The sequence below is a fragment of the Lemur catta genome, chromosome 6 (genome assembly GCF_020740605.2).
Source record: "Lemur catta isolate mLemCat1 chromosome 6, mLemCat1.pri, whole genome shotgun sequence".
Classification (NCBI taxonomy): domain Eukaryota; kingdom Metazoa; phylum Chordata; class Mammalia; order Primates; family Lemuridae; genus Lemur; species Lemur catta.
This window is the reverse complement of record NC_059133.1, coordinates 57,313,814-57,332,925: the sequence shown is the minus strand read 5'-3', so window position 1 is coordinate 57,332,925 and position 19,112 is coordinate 57,313,814. Positions and strand designations below refer to the sequence as shown.

At 42.0% G+C, this 19,112-nt stretch overlaps 1 protein-coding gene and 1 pseudogene across 2 annotated transcripts in view; both read left to right on the top strand.

Annotated features, from left to right (window-relative positions):
* Nucleotides 1-4,173: 4,173 nt before the first annotated feature.
* The window catches only part of ATF1 (activating transcription factor 1), a 51,335-nt gene continuing 36,396 nt past the window's right edge, over nucleotides 4,174-19,112 (top strand). The window contains exons 1-2 of one of the 2 annotated variants that reach the window (XM_045554929.1): nucleotides 4,174-4,454; nucleotides 12,331-12,429. In XM_045554929.1, coding sequence (XP_045410885.1) covers nucleotides 12,337-12,429 — 93 coding nt within the window. In that variant the 5' untranslated portion in view covers nucleotides 4,174-4,454; nucleotides 12,331-12,336. Of the gene's footprint in view, nucleotides 4,455-12,330; nucleotides 12,430-19,112 lie in introns of those variants that run through there. The other variant, XM_045554931.1, reaches the window with a different exon arrangement.
* On the top strand, nucleotides 5,553-5,651 carry LOC123640854 (annotated as a pseudogene).

Sequence of the window (19,112 nt, the reverse complement as noted above, 5' to 3'; positions counted from 1 at the left end):
ACTCATGGGCAGTGGCAAATGGCCAGATGGTCAGAGTCTTAGAAGGAAAATGTCTGGAAGATTGGATATAACAAAGTCTGGAGTAGAGATACATGCATGGATACAGGGAGAGAGCACAAAGTGGAAAGATCTTTGCCTCACATGTCAATGCCCATTGAACAGCATCCACCATGGAAGAGACCAAGTAGACAAAATGACTTGGCTGGTTTATGTCAGCCAGCTATTGACCATCTTGGAACTGGCACAAGGAACACATGAATGGACTGGCCACAGTGGCAGAAATGGAGGCTATGCAATGACCCAGCAGGATGGACTCCCAACCTACCAAGGCCAATCTAACAACTACTGTCTGTGAATCGTCAACTAACTATACATTGAGAGACTAACACTGATCTAACATTGCACTGTTTCTCTAGACTAGTTGGCCGCTTGATAGCAAGTTGACAACATTGGGCTTCTTTCATCTAGAAGAGCCAGTGATTTGTTCTCCTGTGAATAGACTTACTTTTTCTGGGTAAGGATTTGACTTTCCTGTCTTCAGAGCCTCAGTCAGTATTACTACCTGGGGACTTACAGGTGCTCGATACTTGTGGGTTGCTCTGACCAACAGAGATTCCTCTGGTAAGCTGAATATCCATTTCAAGCTGTCCTGCTACAACTCTAATTATAATCTTGAATGTAAATAATTTGTTTGCTTATGCAATCCAACTAATGTAACAATAACCAGTACTTGTCCACTATAGGGTTTTACTAGTAGAACCAGCTAGGAGGTTACGGCAATTTACAATGCAAGAAATGATGGCTTGGACTAAGCTGGTGGTGGGGCAGAGAGAAGAGGAGGTCACAAAGAAATTATTTCTCCTGTATCCAGGTGTATTAGCTGTGACTGTGGAAGTAAGAGCAACCAAAGTAAGCTAGTTTAAATAGGAAATACAAGGACAAAGGGTATCTCATAGAATCTAAGGGTTATGGCAGGCACCTGTGTCTCAGGTAGGTTCTAAAACTGGGGCCTAGAAACACTGGGTTGCTCTCTCGGCTCATCTGCATTGTTTGCAGGTGGAAGATTCTCACTAGAAAGCTCCTAACCTTTAGGTCCATTCACTTAAACAGAAATTAATTTTTGTTCCAAGCCAAATTTCCATGGGGAGACTCTGATGGCCCAGCATGGGTCAGGTGTCCACTCTTAGTAAGATATGGATGTCTGAGAAGTTCCTGTAAAAAGGGGGAGGGAGAGAGGGATAGCCCTGTAGTAGTCCACAACCCCAAAGCCTTCACAGACTAGTTCTATGGGTTCAAGTCAAACCTAGATAACATGAGGCAACAACAATCTCAGAGTTATCTGGGACAATCCTGTTTCAGGAGTGTTACCGGAAATAATATGGTTGTACAATACAATACCTACAGGTATCTAGGACCTGTCTTGATTTAGGTTTTCCTGTGTTGAGTTCAGACAGGAGTATTGACAGACAAAAAAACAAAAACAGGCCGGGCGCAGTGGCTCACACCTATAATCCTAGCACTCTGGGAGGCCAAGGCGGGTGGATTGCTCGAGGTCAGGAGTTCGAGACCAGCCTGAGCAAGAGCGAGACCCCGTTTCTACTAAAAATAGAAAGAAATTATATGGCCAACTAAAAAAATCTATATAGAAAAAAAAATTAGCTGGGCATAGTGGCGCATGCCTGTAGTCTCAGCTACTCGGGAGGCTGAGGCAGTAGGATCGCTTAAGCTGAGGAGTCTGAGGTTGTTGTGAGCTAGGCTGACGCCACGGCACTCATTCTAGCCTGGGCAACAAAGCGAGACTCTGTCTCAAAAAAACAAACAAACAAAAAAACCAAAAACAATTTTATTTTGTAGGCCAGAAAGCCTACATCTATTAGTTTTAAAAATTTCTGTCTTTTGAGAGGTGAGCTGTTCTAGACACTGTCTCATGCCTCTTTAATCCTCCATTCCAGCCCAGTCCCTTTGTTAACTAACCCGAGGCATCTCTGAATGTGTGGCCACTTAGTGATTGTTTGCTAAGTTTCCAGTAGTTACATTGCAGTATCTTCCATATTAACTTCCAACATTGATTTAGTGCTTACTTTGTGCAAGGCACAGCTCTAATTTTATATCTATCAGCCAGGTGCAGTGGCTCAAGCCTGTAATCCTAGCTTTCGGAAGCTGAAGGGGGAGGGTTGCTTGAGGCCAGGAGTTCAAGAGCAGCCTGAGCAAGAGCAAGACCTTGTCTCCACTAAAAATAGAAAAAAAAAAAAAAATTAGTGCACACCTGTAGTCCCCAGCTACTTGGGAGTCTGAGGCAGGATTGCTAGAGCCCAGGACTTTGAGGTTGCATTGAGCTATGATGATGCCACTGCACTCTACCTGGAGCGACAGAGTGATACTGTCTCAAAAAAAAAAAAAAAAAAAAAAGATGCTTTAAAACTGGAAGAGGAACTAATGAGGTTAACCATGCACATTTTGAAAGTTTCATTTTTCTTTTTTTTTTTGAGACAGAGTCTCGCTTTGTTGCCCAGGCTAGAGTGAGTGCCGTCGCATCGCCTAGCTCACAGCAACCTCAAACTCCTGGGCTTCAGCGATCCTACTGCCTCAGCCTCCCAGGTAGCTGGGACTACAGGCATGTGCCACCATGCCCAGCTAATTTTTGCTATATATATTTTAGTTGGCCAGATAGTTTCTTTCTATTTTTTTAGTAGAGACGGGGTCACGCTCTTGCTCAGGCTGGTCTGGAACTCCTGACCTCGAGTGATCCACCCGCCTCGGCCTCCCAGAGTGCTAGGATTACAGGCGTGAGCCACCGCGCCCGGCCAGAAGGTTTCATTTTTCAATAAAAATTCAGTTTTTTTCTTTCATGGTAAGATTAGTGGACCCCCACCCCTCTTTTTTACTAACCAAGCATTCCATGTTCTAGAATGATTGAGGTTGGACTTGGTTAAAGAGGAAAGGCTAATTAATGTCTGAGAACCTCTTCATTGCCCTTAGCTGTACAGGATATATATAGGACATATACCTGTATATAACATATGATATTTTCTTTCAGTAATGTTGGGACATGTACTTAGTAGTATTATAATTTCCCTAATTTTGATATTGACAAACTCAGAGAGGTTGGGTTGCCTAACTGAAAATCTAATACTTCTAAATAAGCAAAATAAGAGTAGTCACCTGTCCTAGCTTTTAATACGGAAGCAACAATGTTTACTGAATGAGTAACAATGGCTAAACATTAGTGATCTTCTTAAGAGTGTCAGCCAGAGTAACTCATTAGTTTTAAATCACATTTTCTGGCCTAAAGGGTCAAAAACAGGAAGAGCTCTCACCACTAAATCAGTTTGCTGCGCTGGGGCTCTCTAGTAAAATTTCAGGAAATTTTGGAACTTTTAAGAGTATACTAAAAAGTTTATCACTTGTTTACAATCACTAAAACCATAAAAGAACATTTTGCAAGGAAATGGATAATGAAAAAAATTAATAATAAAGCACAATCCCATTTCCAGAAAGAGATATATTAAAAATATTTCTTAAAGTTTTTGTAATGCATTAAAATGATGGCATAACATTTTGTTCTGTGACAGTGCACTGTACGTTTTTCTAAACAGTTGGAAGAAATCTGTGCCCCACCATGCCACACCAAGTGAAGGTCAAACACCCTACTGACAACTTTTTTATTTTAAATCCCTTTTTGTAGAAAATCCTTTCGTATGAGTTAAAGGATCAACTCTACGCTATTTGATGGGATTAAGAATAATGTGAACCCAGAGAAGCTGAGGAAGACAAGCCTCTACGTTCCAAGTCACTTCTCCCTCCAAGAAGCGGACAGGGCAGGCGTCGGTCAAGGCCAAGGACGACAGCTCTGGGCCTGATCACTCAGCCCCCAGCAGCAGAGGCCGAGCAGAGCGCGACGCCCCCAACCGATGAAAACTGCCTCCCACCGAACGGCTTCCCGGGAGCACCCAGCTAGTGAGGGCGTCCGGAAACAGACGTGCAGGAGGACTGGGGGAGAGAGGCCAAACGTAAAGGAACCGCAGGCAGCTTGCACCTCCAACTCCCGCCCGAGCAACACCTTCCGAGACACACCTCGCAGGCGGAGGAGACCCGGTGCAAGATGGCGGCGCATCACGTGAGTAACGCGGTGACGCAGGACGGCGGCCCGCGCGGAGGTACCGCCTTAACTTCACCCCCCACGCACACTTACACTCAGTTTTGCCCCCCTCCTCTCCCCCGCCCCCGGCCTGGTGATCATGCCGCCACTGGCGGCCCTGACTGCCGAGGAAACGGTAGCCTAGGACAGTTGGCTGTTAAGTGACACTGATTCTCCCCGCCCCGCCTGACCCCCGAGAAGGAGGGACGTCCCCCGCCGCGTGAGGGGGTGGGGAAGTGGGTAGTGAATTCGGATCCACCTGGGAGGGGGGGAGTGGAAGTTCCCGCCCCGGACAGCGGCGAGGCGGCAGCCACAGGTAAGTGGGGGGCGGGAGTGGGACGTGCCCCGTGGCCCCGACAGAGGAGGGCGCGGGAACGCGGCGCGGGCGGGGACGCTGCGTTGAGTCACGCGCCGGGTGGGGGTCGCGCGCGGTCGGCGGCGGTGGGGGAGGGGCGCGGAGCGCGCGCGGCGGAAGGAGGAGGGGCTGTCGCCGTCCCCGGCCGAGCGCGCTTCCGGTCCTCGCGCACTGTCGTCTCAGTGGTTCGTGTCCTCCCTTCGGTCGGCCCCAAATACAAATACAATCCGAACCCTCCCACCGCGGGGTGGCTCTAGTCTCAGAAGCCGCCCCTCCGCAGTCGCAGGTCTCGGGGTTGGGCCCGGAGCCGAGGGGAGGGCAGCGTGGCCTTGGCCTTGGCGCGAAGACCGCTGAGCGGAGCCCGGGGCCGGTTAACTCTGCGGGGTGGTCCACGGAGTGCTCTGGGCGCCTCGGTGCCAGGCCGCCCGGGCCGGGCTACCCTGGAGGGTAGAGACAGCCCTTACCCTTATGGAGCTCACAGTCTAGTGGAGCTGCAGGCAGTACAGTAATCACACAGACAAAACTACTGCAGAGGTGCGAGAGGTAGGCGAGGAAATGTGCCGCACAGCAGGTTTTCACCCGGCTGGGAATGACTAAAGGTCGTCTGTTTCCCTTTGGGCAGGCAATGAAACCCAGGAAACCTCTCTTTCTCCTATATCATAAAACAAAGCCTGATATTTCTCACCTTCAGCTGCGCCATGGAGGAGCGTGCGGCTTAATCGCTTTAACGTTGTAGATTTAGTTAATGTCTGGTTTCGTTAGTTTTTTGAAGAGCACTAGGCTAGTAATAGTTTTTGAGAGCCCTTACGCTTCAGAGGCTATTTCAGCTTACATCTGGAAGCCGTCTTTGTCAAACTGGCCTCACCTATGACAAGAGTTTGTACAGTATTTTTGTTTGTAAAATGTATTTTATCCTGAGAATTTTGTTGCCAATGGAAATGTTTTATCAAAATGCTATTTTTATAGGCTTTATAACGTACAGTTAACCTGTCTCAACTAGAATCAATACTGTTGTCCTAAAGTTGAGAGCGTTAGCTCTGTAATATTTGTGGTTATCCTGTGCTCACTTAGGCAGCGCATATACTAAAATTGGAACGATACAGAGAAGATTAGCATGGCCCTTGCCTAAGGATGACACGCAATATTATATATTTTTTTAAATGTGAAAAAATAAAAAAATAATGATAAAAATTTGTATTCTTTAGAGTTTTGTTTGGTCTGTGGTTATCTGTGCAGTACTACTATGTCGCCAGTAGGTGGTAGTCCCCTCTAACTCTAATGTAGAGTTATCTGCAAGTTTTCTTCTGCCTGCATTGCCCCATTTCTTTTTTTCTTTTCTATTTTTTATTTATTTTTATTTATTTCAAGATATTATGAGGGTACAAACGTTTGGGTTACATTTTATGCCTTTGCCTCACCCAAGTGAGGTTTAGAGGCTTTCCTTTCCCCCCTACAATGCACACTGTGTCCATTATTTGTGAGTTTACCCCCCACATTGCCCCATTTCTAAAGCTGGAGTGAAATAATTGTCTAAAAGTATTTCTTTAATCATTGTTCTATCAGTTTAAGTAGATAAACCCAAGTAAACACATTGATTTATTCAGCAGTAATAAATGTGCAAGGTATTAGTGCTGTACTGGGAACAGGATGTGGTCTTTGTCTCCCTAGAGCACACACTCTGGTAGGGAGACAGAGAAACAGGCCATTAGAATACTGTGCTAAGTGCAAGGAGAAGAGGTGGGTCCATGTGCTGGGAGGATACAGCCAGGGCTTCTAGACCAGTCTGGGGGAGTCATGAAAGTTTGCCTGGAAGAATAACTCATAGAAATGGGCCACATGAACAGGAAGGAAGTAGTGTTTCTGTCAGAGGGAATGGCATATATGAAAGCTAGAAGGGGAGAAAAAGCAAGGCAGGCACATTTAAGGATCTGAAAGAGATTCAGGGTGACTAATCTGGAATAATTTGGAGGGGAGATAATGAGTTCAGTTGTGGAAATGTTCAGCGAGACTCCCTGCCCTGCTTACCATAGATCAGCATTCTCTACAGGTGAGGAACTAAGACACTCTCCATTCATCAGATGGAAATACTATACTGTATTTGCTGATATTTACCATTTATTACATGAGGGTCTCTGGGCGCTGAGCATACATTCGCATGATACAGGTCCTGTCTTTAGGGGGCTTAATACTGGGGGAAACAGACATGCCAATAAACACACTCACTGTTAAGTAACCTCATCAGAAATATGTGCACGGAAGCCGGGCATAGTGGCTCATGCTTATAATCCCAGCCCTTTGGGAGGCCACGGCAGGGGGATCACTTGAGGCCAGGAGTTTGAGATCAACCTGGGCAATGTAGTGGACCCGAGATCTTTACAAAAAATAAAAGAATTAGCCAGGCATGATGGTGCGATCCTGTAGTCCCAGCTACTTGGGAGGCTGAGGCAGGAGGATCACTTAGCCCAGGAGTTCAAGGCCACAGTGAGCTATGATCGCACCACTGTACTCTAGGATAGGCAACAGTGTGAGACCCCATCTCTCATATAAGAAAAGAAATACATGCAAGGCACAGTGAAAGCATTAGAGGCCCCTGGAGCAGAGACATAATGTGAGGGTATCCCTAGAAGAGGGACAATATAGAATAAAAGAACAGAGAATTTGGATTAAAACAGTTCTGGCTTTAAGTCTTGTATTTATATCTCACTGTGAGATCCACAAGAAATGACAATGCTTTTGAACCTCAATTTACACATCTCTAAAATAGGGAATCCAGGAGATGATATATTAAAAAGCTCTTAGTTTAGTGCCTAGCATAATATTATTCCTTTCTTTGTGAGTTTTATTGAATGTTCCCTGCCTTCCCTTCCCTGTATCAGCAAGATCTCAGCCTGCTGCGATTTCTCAGTTCCCCAAATTTATTCCCATTGATGGCACTTTTAAAGCTGTGTTTCACTGCCCCCTTATGATCCTGGCCAACTTGGGGTTGTCTCATGTTGTTATAGTTGCTGCCTGGGGCTTGGTTTATTTTTGCAGAAAATGCATTTTTTTTTTTTTTTTTAAACAGAGTCTTGCTCTGTTGCCTGGGGCTAGAGTCCCATGGCATGGGCCTAGCTCACAGCAACCTCAAACTCCTGGGCTCAAGCAATCCTCCAGTCTCATCCTCCCAAGCAGTTAGGACTACAGGTGAGCACCACCACGCCCAGTTAATTTTTTTCTATTTTTAGTAGAAACAAGGTCTTGCTCTTGCTCAGGCTGGTCTTGAACTCCTGAGCTCAAAAGATCCTGCCCCCTTGGCCTCCCAGAGTGCTAGGATTATAGGTGTAAGCCACGGCACCTGGCCAGAAAATGCATTTATACACAAAATTTATACTGTGTTGAACAAGTTTTTAACAGATTAAGAATAATAGCTAAAAAAAAAGTGAGTAAATAAAGTGGTAACATAAGTAAAACATACAGAAAGTATGTACTGTTTATAATGAGGTGTAACTATAAAGCTGTTTTTATTTTGGAAAAAAGGGCTTGATTTGGTTAGTCGGTTCTTTATTAAATAATAGAAAATAGGTTATCTTCTTTTCTGTAGGAAAAGTGGTTATAATTGTCCAAAATGTTACTTGCTGACTGTAGTGGCTTTTTTTTTTTTTTTTAATGGGGTTTCATTTTATCTCTTAGGCTGGTTGGTCATGAACTCCTGGCCTCAAGCGATTTCCACCCCCCTACCACCCCCCGCAGCCTACTGAGTAGCTAGTACTACATGCGTGCACCCCAACATTCGGCTAATTTTTAAATTTTTTGTAGAGCCCAGGTCTTGCTGTTGCCCAGGCTGGTCTTGAACTCCTGGCCTCAAGTGTTCGTCCTGCCTCAGCCTTCCTAAATTGCTGGAATTACAGGTGTGAGCCAGTGTACCCAGCCTAAATATGTTTTTATTTAAAACCTAGAAAATATTTGTGATAAATAGAAAGAGGATATAAAATGTGAGGGTACAAATATGTATATATAGTATGGTTATGGCTTTTAAAAAAGTTGTAGAAATAAACTGAGCATCGTGGCACATACCTGTAGTCCCAGTCACTTGGAAGGTTGAGGCGACAGGATCACTTGAGGCCAGGAGTTTGAGTCTGCCACTGCACTCTAGCCTGGGTGACAGAGCGAGACTCCATCTCTTAAAAAGAAAAAAAAATTTAAGAAAAGACTAAAAAGAAATTAGGCAATATTGTGATTAAGATTTTTCATCCTTTTTTTCTTTCTATTGTATCTTTTCCACATTATAAGAAAAAGAGTAGGCTGTGTGCCATGGCTCATGCCTCTACTCTCAGCACTTTGGGAGGCTGGGACAGGGGGATCACTTGAGCCCAGGAGTTCAAGACCAGCCTGGGTAACATAGTGAGACCCTGTCTCTACAAAAATTTTTTTAAAAAAATTAGCCAAGCGTGGTGACACGAGCCTGTAGTTCCAGCTACTGGAGAGGCTGAGGCAGGAGGATCAGTCGAGTCCAGGAATTCGAAGTTACAGTGAGCTATGACTGCGCCACTGCACTTCAGCCTAGGTGACAGAGTGAGACCCTTTCTCTAAAATGCATAAATAAACAAACAAAAGAAAGTTAATGATATATTTGAGGAAAGAAGATTAAAACCACTTTATGTGTGAGGTGAGTTTATGCCTTCTTTTCAGTGACTAAAAAAATAGCTTCAATCCAGATGTTAAAAATGAATGTCTAAAGACTGTGAGTTTCTTTCTTTCTTTCTTTCTTTTCTTTCTTTTCTTTCTTTTCTTTTTTTTGGAGACACAGTCTCGTTCTTTTGCCCTGGCTGTATATATATTTTTAGTTGTCCAGATAATTTCATTCTATTTTTTTTTTTTTTTTAGTAGAGATGGGGTCTCACTCTTGCTCAGGCTGGTCTCGAACTCCTGACCTCGAGTGATCCTCCCACCTCAGCCTCCCAGGGTGCTAGGATTACAGGCGTGAGCCACCATGCCTGGCCTGACTGTGAGTTTCTTAAGAGCAAAAAATAAAATAATGAGTTTCTGTTTTCTGATTTCAAAGAAAAAGGACTTAAACTTCACAGTTAAATTGGTGATGCTAAGGAATAGGTGTCTAGTTGCCTGCCCCCCCCCTTTTATTTATTTATTTATTTATTTATTTTTTTGAGACAGAGTCTCACTCTGTTGCCCAGGCTGGAGTGCTGTGGCCTCAGCCTATCTCACAGCAACCTCAAACTCCTGGGCTCAAGCAATCCTTCTGCCTCAGCCTCCCAAGTAGCTGGGACTACAGGCATGTGCCACCATGCCTGGCTAATTTTTTCTATATATATTTTTAGTTGTCCATATAATTTCTTTCTATTTTTAGTAGAGACAGGGTCTTGCTCTTTCTCAGGCTGGTCTCGAACTCCTGAGCTCAAACAATCCACCCACCTCGGCCTCCCAGAGTGCTGGGATTACAGGCGTGAGCCACCATGCCCACCCCACCTTTTATTTTTTAAATTGTGATAAAATACACATAACATAGAACTGACCATCTTAACCATTTTTAAATGTGTAGTTCAGTAGTGTTAAGTACATTCACATTGTTGGGCAGAATTTTTTTATGCCCATTAAACAACTCTCCATTTCCCCCTTCTACTGGCCCCTGGAAACCACCATTCTATTTTCTGTTTCTATGAATTTGGCTACTCTAAGATACCTCATGTTAGTGGAATCATATACTTTTTGTCCTTTTGTGACTGGCTTATCACTTAGCGTTCATTAATATGGTGAAAGTTCATCCATGCTATATTGTGTGACCCCATTTTATTCCTTTTTAAAGCTGAATAGTATTCTATAGGAGTGTGTATATCTCCTATTTTATTTATCCATTTATACACTGATCAATATTTGGGTTGTTCTATCTTTTGGCTATTGTGAATAATAATGCTACTATAAACATGGGTATACAAATCTCTCTTCTTTTTGAGATCCTACTTTCAATTCTTTTGGATATATATGACCACAAAGTGAAATTGTTGGATCATTTAGTGATTCTGTTTTTAATTGTTTGAGGAACTGCCATACTGTTTTCCATAGCAACTGCACCGTATTACATTCCCACAGTAGGGCACAAGGGTTCCAGTTTCTCTACATCCTTGCCAACACTTATTTTCTGTTTGATATTAGCTTTTTTTTTTTTCGAGGCAGGGTCTCTCTCTGCTACCCAGGATAGAGTGCAGTGGCATCATAGCTAGGATTACAGGCATGAGCCACCACACTCGGCCCCTGTTCTGGCCATTCTAATGGATGTGAAGTGGTATTTCATTGATTTCATTGTGGTTTTCATTTTCCCTAATGATTAGTGATATTGAATCTCTTTTCATGTGCTTATTGGCCAGCCTTGTCTTTGCATGTAACCATGAAAACCTTAAATTCTACCCAAATCTTTTACTAGTCTCCTTGTTAGTGGTTTTCCCCCCATTTTTCATATTTGGTCTGTCATAACCCATTCATTCTCATTCTTACCCAGCCTACATATTCTTCAGTTGATTATCTAGAATATTTAGATCTTTAGAACCTCCTTAAGTATAGTTTTGTTTATTTGTTCTACTTTTACTCAATAAATTCTCTATATAAAATTGTATATACAATTAGAAATTGTTCCCTAGACTGGAAAAAGGAACGTGTATGTCCATGGACAGGAAGGCTGTCATATTTCATTTCTTTTCTTTTCTTTTTTTTTCTTTGAGACAGTCTCACTGTGTTGCCTGGGTTAGAGTGCTGTGGCGTTAGCCTAGCTCACAGCAACCTCAAACTCCTGGGCTCAAGCGATCCTACTGCCTCAGCCTCCCAGGTAGCTGGGACTACAGGCATGTGCCAGCATGCCTGGCTAATTTTTTCTATATATTTTTAGTTGTCCAGATAATTTCTTTCTATTTTTAGTAGAGACAGGGTCTCGCTCTTGCTCAGGCTGGTCTCCAACTCCTGAGCTCAAGCGATCCACCCGCCTCGGCCTCCCAGAGTGCTGGGATTACAGACGTGAGCCACCGCACCCGGCCTATCACATTTCTTGAGTGGTATAACATTTGAAAATTTAGTCACAAGAATTTATGTGCATATGTGCCTTTTATTAAGTTTAAACGTGTTCTTTTTTTTTATTGTTATTACAGCATATTGTGGGGGTACAAAAGTTTAGGTTACGTATATTGCCCTTGCCCCCCCATGCCCCTGAGTCAGAGCTTCAAACATGTCCATCCCCTAGACAGTGCGCATCGCACTCATTATGTATATATACACCCATCCCCTCCCCCACCCACATCTGCCCGACACCCGATCAATGTTATTCCTAAATGTGCTCTTAGGTGATGATCAGTGAAACCAATTTGATGGTGAGTACATGTGGTGCTTATTTTTCCATTCTTGGGATACTTCACTTAGTAGAATGGGTTCCAACTCTTTCCAGGAAAATACAAGAGGTGCTATATCACCATTGTTTCTTATAGCTGAGTAGTACTCCATGGTATACATATACCACATTTTATTAATCCACTCATGTATTGATGGGCACTTGGGTTGTTTCCACATCTTCACAATTGTGAATTGTGCTGCTATAAACATACGGGTACAGGTATCTTTGTCATAGAATGTCTTTTGTTCTTTTGGGTAGATGCCCAATAATGGGATTGCTGGATGAAACATGTTCTTGTGGATCAAAATTCAAATAAGAATATGTAAGGAAAAGTTTCTGTTCTATCTCTATACCATAGCTACCAGGTCTCTTCCATAGAGGCAACCAAATGATCAATTTTTACATGACTGTATAGTGTACTATAACTATTTTGTAGTTTTTATTTTAACTGACTTTTTTCCCTTATAGTTGATTATGGAAGATTCCCACAAGAATAACACTTCAGAGACAGCACCTCAGCCTGGTTCAGCGGTTCAGGGAGCCCATATTTCTCATATTGTTCAACAGGTAAGTCAGGGACCAGTCAAAATCTTGAGCTAGTTAAGAATATTTTGTATGCATATTAAGCTGTTGGTTCAGATCTCTTTTTACTAACGTTCAAACAAAGAACCAAGGATAAAAGACTATGTAAAATGTTAAAATATAAGGGGGGAAGTTGAGTTTGATTAAAGTATCTTGTCAAGACCATGGGTTTTATTTGCTTTTATACTAAGTATGTAGTTGTCCCTCAGTATCTTTGAGGGATTGGTTCCAGAACCTCCCTTAGATACCCAAATATGCAGTGCTTAAGTCTCTGGTATAAGATGGCTGAGTATTTGTATATCACCTATGCTCATCTTACCATATACTTTAGGTCATTTCTAGATTACTTATAATACCTAACATAATATAAATGCTATGTAAATAGTTGTTATACTGTATTGTTAGGGAACAATGACAAGAAAAAAGTCTGTACATGTTCAGTACAGACACAGTTTTTTTCCTAATACTTTTGATCCACAGTTGGTTGAGTCTATGGATGTGGAACCCATAGATGCAAAACCCACAAATACGGAGGCCTGATTATATTTAGAGTTGGTTTCTCAAAGCTTAGAGAAGTAGATTTCACTTTACATGGTGCACAATTATTTAGATTTTTTTCAGACTAATTTTGTTGCTACATCAGAAAAAAGTGAAAAATTATTTGGCTTTTTGACCTAACTTGAAATGAAGACTAATAGTTTTAGAAGGTGAAACATCTTCATTACAATGGCTTTATTTTGGCTATATAGGAAATATTTTTGCTTACCTGGGAAATAGGTATCTTTATTAGAAGAATTTACCTAAATTGACAGGCACACATATTATAGAAGTGATGATATATTTTTTATTTCAAATTGTGTAATCCATGAAGCTGACAGTGTTTGTTGCTAGTGATAAGATTTGAACTTTCAAGCAAAAATTAGAATTTTGGAAAACTTGTATTCACCATCATGATCTTGACAGCTTCCCAATACTTGCAGACTTTTTAGTTACAAAATTATCTTACAAAATCATGCATGGGTGTAAGAACCATTCAAAGTGCAAGATAGACCAGCAGATTTTATATACACAAAGGTTTTTATATACACAAAGTTCGGATTGTACATAGCAAATAACTTTTACGAAACCACAACTTTGCTGTTGTATCAAAGAATATCTAGTTATCTGAAAAGGATGTTAAAACGCTATGTATCTGGGAGGCCCGAGGCGGGTGGATCGTTTGAGCTCAGGAGTTCGAAACCAGCCTAAGCAAGAGTGAGACCCCATCTCTACTAAAAAAACAGAAAGAAATTATCTGGACAACTAAAAATACATAGAAAAAATTAGCCGGGCATGGTGGCGCATGCCTGTAGTCCCAGCTACTTGGAAGGCTGAGGCAGGAGGATCCCTTGAGCCCAGGAGTTTGAGGTTGCTGTGAGCTAGGCTGACACCACAGCCCTCTAGCCAGGGTGACAGAGCGGGACTCTGCCTCAAAAAAAACAAAAAAAACGCTGTGTATCTTTTCCGACTACATATCTGTATGAGGTCAGATTTTCACCAAAACAACATACGATAGCATATTTAATGTAGATTTAATCAGATAAGACATTAAGGAGATTTGCAGAAATGTAAAACATTGCCATTTCTCTTACTAATTTATTTTGGAAATTATATTAATGGAAATATTTATGTTAATGTGTAATGGATTTGTGATTGTTATTTTAAAATGCACTGTTAAATATTTTTTAAAGTTTTGTTTTAACTTTAAATGATATGTATCAATAGATATAACCAACATAAATAAACATTTTGTGAGGTCCTTAATAATTTTTAGGAGTATTTAAAGGCCTTATGACCAAAAGGTTTGAGAACCAGTGACACAAAGGGTTAATCCTTCAAGATTGATGATGCATTCTGCTCTATTATTTGTCTATCTCTGTAAAGAATAACAGTATCTTTTCCAGATGGTGCTGGAAAAACAAGGTGGAGTCGTCCTTTGGTTATCTATCTTTCTGTTAATAGAGCCCTTTACAGAAATGTTTAATTCAGTTGGCTTACTTATATTCTCTAATTATTTTGGTTAGAAGTGAATGTTTTCAAGTGTCCTTAGAAGCATATCTACAGTGAGGTAGAGTAAGTACATTTCTAGGTGGTATTTCATTTTATAGTGGTTTGTAAAAATAATGTTAGTAACTTTATATCCAAATTCTGTGGCTTGACTGCTTTATTAGACTCTAAATTCTGTAAGGAAATAGTATATAACACAGTAATTGAGTATAAGCTGGGGATATAGCAGTGAACAAAAGTCTCAGCTCATATAACTTATATTCAAATTTTGAGGAGACGGGTAACAAAACATGTCAGTTGGTAATGCCCTGTATGGAGACAAATAAAATAGGGTAGGAGGGATAGGGAGTTGGTGGTTAGGACAGGGAGACTTGCCCTTTTTATACAAGGTAGTCAGAGAAGTCCTATCTGAGGAAATACTTATTCAATTATATGGGCCAACAACTGTCAAACTCTGACACTAATATGTGCTTGATATGGTCAAGGAACAGCAAGGTGGCCAGTATGGCGGGAGAGGGACGAATGAGCGGGAGTGATAGAAGGTGACGCAGAGAGTGTTGGGACGGGAAGGGAGAGTGCCAAATAATGTAGGCCTTGTATGCCAGTGTAAGATTTTTGTGTTGTGTTATGTTTTTTTTCTTTTTTTTAAGGATAGGGTCTTCCTCTGTTGCCCAGGCTGGGGTGCATTGGTACCATCATAGCTCACTACAGCCTCGAACTTGTAGGTTCAAGTGATCCTCCTGCCTCAGCCTCTCGAGTAGCTGGGATTACAGGTGCATGCCACTGTGTCTGGCTTATTTTTGAATTTTTTGTAGAGACAGAGTCTTGCTATGTTGCTCAGGCTGGTCTCAAACTCCTGGCCTCGGAGATCCTCCTGTGTCAGTCTCCCAAGGCGCTGAGTATAAGCGTGAGCCAGTGCACCTGGCCATTTTTATGTTTTAACCTGGGAACCTTTAGAGTATTTTGAGTAAAAACATTATCTGACATATTTTAAAGGAATCACTCAGGCTACTTTGTGGAGTAGAAGCAGGAAAACCAGTTAGGAGGTGTTACAGTCATGTACATGAGAGATGATAGTGGCTTGGACCAAGGAGGCAGTAGTGGTGGTAGTGACATAAAGTTAGATTCTGGATATATGTTGGTTGTAAAAGCCAATAGTGTTTGCATTTGGACTGAATGTGGAGTTTTAGAGAAAGGAGTAAAGATTGATTCCACAGCTTTTGGATTGAGTAACTGTAAGAGTGGAGTTGCCATTTATTGAGATGGAACGTGTTTTTCTTTTATTTTTGAGGGAGTTGTTGGAAATCAAGAATTTGGTTTTTAGGTATGTTAAGTTTATAGTACTATATGTATTTGTTTTTTGTGCTGCAAAACCAATGACCACAAACTTAATAGCTTAAAATAATACATTTATTATCTCATAGTTTTTGTGGGGTCAGACACATCTTAGCTAGGTTCTCTGCTTCAGGGTCTCACACCAAACTGCAGTCAAGGTGTTGGCTAGGGCTGGATTCTTATGTGGAGGCTAGACTAGAGAAAAATCCACTTCCAAGCTCACCAAGGTTGTTGACAGAATTCTTTTTGTTGTGATAATAGGACTGAGAGCTTCAGTTTTTTTGTTGGTTGTTGGCTACCCTCAGCTCCTAGAGGCCACCTGCAATTCCGTGTCACGTAGAGGGACAGAAAGAAGGCAGGGCTGTCATATTAGGGAGAAAAAAGAATTCGGGTAGATTTTTAATGAATTGCTAAAGTCCAAGTGTAGGCTAGCATAAGAGTATAAAATCCTTGGGAACTGCAGACATGAGAGTTCACACTCTTGTAGGTTTTTCTCCAAGGACCTCTAACAGTTGCTTATGAGAAAGGTTGGGAGAAGCAAGGGACACCAGAGAAAGCCTTTCTAGGTGGTGGTACAGGCCTGCCTGGACCCTTTTCTTCTATGGGAAAAGAGCTTTAAGCCCCTGGGGGAAAGGGATAGCCCTGTTTTTCATTATGTCCAGGAGAAGCAAAAAGAATAAGACAAGGGCAGGAAACTGTTACGGGCTCAAACCATTAAAAGTATTTCTGCCACTGGAAGAAAGCTCCACCCCCTGTGACCCAAGAATATAGGGCCTACCTGAGACTGAGTCTGTACCAGGACAACAGAGAATCTCCCTGTTGCTGCCATGAAGTCAAGCAATAGCAATCTACTCCTGGGGGAGGGCCAAGAGTATGGAGAGAGCCTCTCTGGGGCAGATACACAGAGAAAGCCTGAAGCTAAGGGTGCAGCAGGACCCAGAAAAGCCCTCTGGCAAACCAGCCCCCACCCTAAGCAGCAGTTCATACTGGAGGCATTTGAAGGTGATAGTGCATTTACGGTAATCATAACAACAAATCCAAACCCAGCTCCATTCGTGACTCAACCCCTACCCTGGACACACACATACTAATGGCCTAGTAGAAGAGGTGTACCGTTTTCTATGGTTTTCCCATTTCTGGGCATAAATACTATTTACCTCAGTCTCTTCTGTCTTACCCATGATGTCCGCCATTCAGGCAAAGATTATGAAATACATACTAAAAATGCAAGAAAAAATTAAGTCATTGTCAAAAAGCAAAAAAAAAAAAAAAGCTCATTATCTGCCTAGTGGAAAAGATAGACAACATGTATGAACAGATGGGGAATTTTAGCAGAGGGATGGGAACTATATGAAAGAGTTGAATGGAAATGCTAGAAATAAAATGCTAGTGACCACAGGTGAAGAATGTTTGAGCTTATGAGTAGACATGACACAGCTGAGGAGTCAGTGAACTTGAAGATAGATCATTAGAAATTACCCGAATGGAAAACAAAGAGAATAAAGAATGTGGAGAAAAGCAGGACAGAGCATCTGAGAACTGTGGAACAATATCTGTTTAACATAGTTGTATCAAAGTCATGTGACTAGATGAGATTACTGAGGGGTGAGTATAATAGTCAGGGATAAGATCAGTGATCTGTGGCTCACTAGTATTTGGAATGAAGAAAGATTGTCAGTGAGGTAAGGAGGAAAACTAAGAGAAATTGGAATCTTGGAAATGGAGAATGAGTGTGATGGTAATTGTAAAATGTGGCTTTATAGGTCAAATATGATGAGGAGTAAAAAAGTTGCTTGAGAAGGTTGTAGGTCTTGGAAGTTTTATTTTTATTATTTTATAAGGTAGGAGGAATTAACAGCCTGTTTTGTATACCAAAAGGAAAGATGCAATTGAGGGAGAAAATTTGATGATACAGGAGAGAAAGGACAATCCTGGGATAATGTATTTGAGGAAGGGAAGGGATGATTATTAGTCTACAAGTGGAGAAGTTAATTTTATATGAGCACAGGTATGTCATTCATAATAAGAAAGAAGGCAAATACAGGTTAGGTGGGTAGATTGGGGACAAGATACTCTTTGGTTTTCAGAGAAGTAAAATGCTGTGAGAAGATAGGAAGGGAAAGGTATGAAATAGTCTGCTAGGAGAGTAGGAGATGTCATTGGACGAGGAATATGCAGTAGGATTGCTGGAGAGCACTAATGATCCACTTAAGCTTACTGATCATGAACTTAAAGGAGATTATTAAATTTAGTCATGTCTTTTTCTCCAGGCAGGTTCAGGTACTTACGTGCATAGATGAGTAGGTGAGTAATCAGAGTTTAGTCAAGGACTGACATGGAAGCAAGAAAAAACAAGGACATTGAGGATGTATGCCTTACAGTGATCATAATGCTGGATCATAAAATTTAAGCTGTTTAAAGAATGTGGTGACTTGATGGGGTCAGGAGCAGGAAAAAGATAGTAAGATCAATGGATTGTAGGTTCCTATGGAGGCCAAGAATTGTTGAGAGTCTAAGTACTAGACCTAGTGAGTTGGAAGTAGGTAGGTGGTCAGAGAGACCACCTTGAGCTTGAACTTGAGCTTACGGAGGGATGCATTTATTGGTAATGATGGGGTTTAGGTCAGTGATTCTCAACTGGGGTAGTACTGCTTCCCCACTGACATGTCTGGAACTTGTGTATGCTGATGGGGTTGCCACTGGCATTTAACAGGCAAGGGCCAGAGATTCTAAATGTCTTGCATCAAACAGGATATTTCTACACGTAGAAGAACTGTCCTGCCCAAAATGCCTGTTGAGAACTTATGTAGGGTATGACAAAGAGAGTAGGTTGCTGAGGAGGTGGAAGACAAGGCTTTGGAGGAGAGGAGGTCAAAAACAGAGGCCCAGGCATGGAAGGATATTGGATGTTGCATATTAAAATCACCACAAATTATATCAGGAGTATATTGGGGAGAATAGAGTAATCCAGGTTCTGAAGTCTTAAAGAAGTAAGGAGACGTGACTGCCACAGGGCAGTCTGCTGCTGTGAGCCTCAAAGTTGGGAGTTTGGGGAGAGGGCTTTTAAGGGACAGTGGTCAGGAAGCAGCAGTGAGGAGCAAAGGAAACACCCACCCTAACTGTAGGCTCATGAGGAGCACCACTGAGAGCCATAGCAGAGGCAGTGTTCCTTAGAAGACTGAGTCAAGTTTCAAGTTTTGCAAGAAGGTGAGGGAGAGATACTCAATACTTATTGAATTTAATTCAAATATAAAGTATATATAGATTGAGAGGCTGCTTGCTTTGTA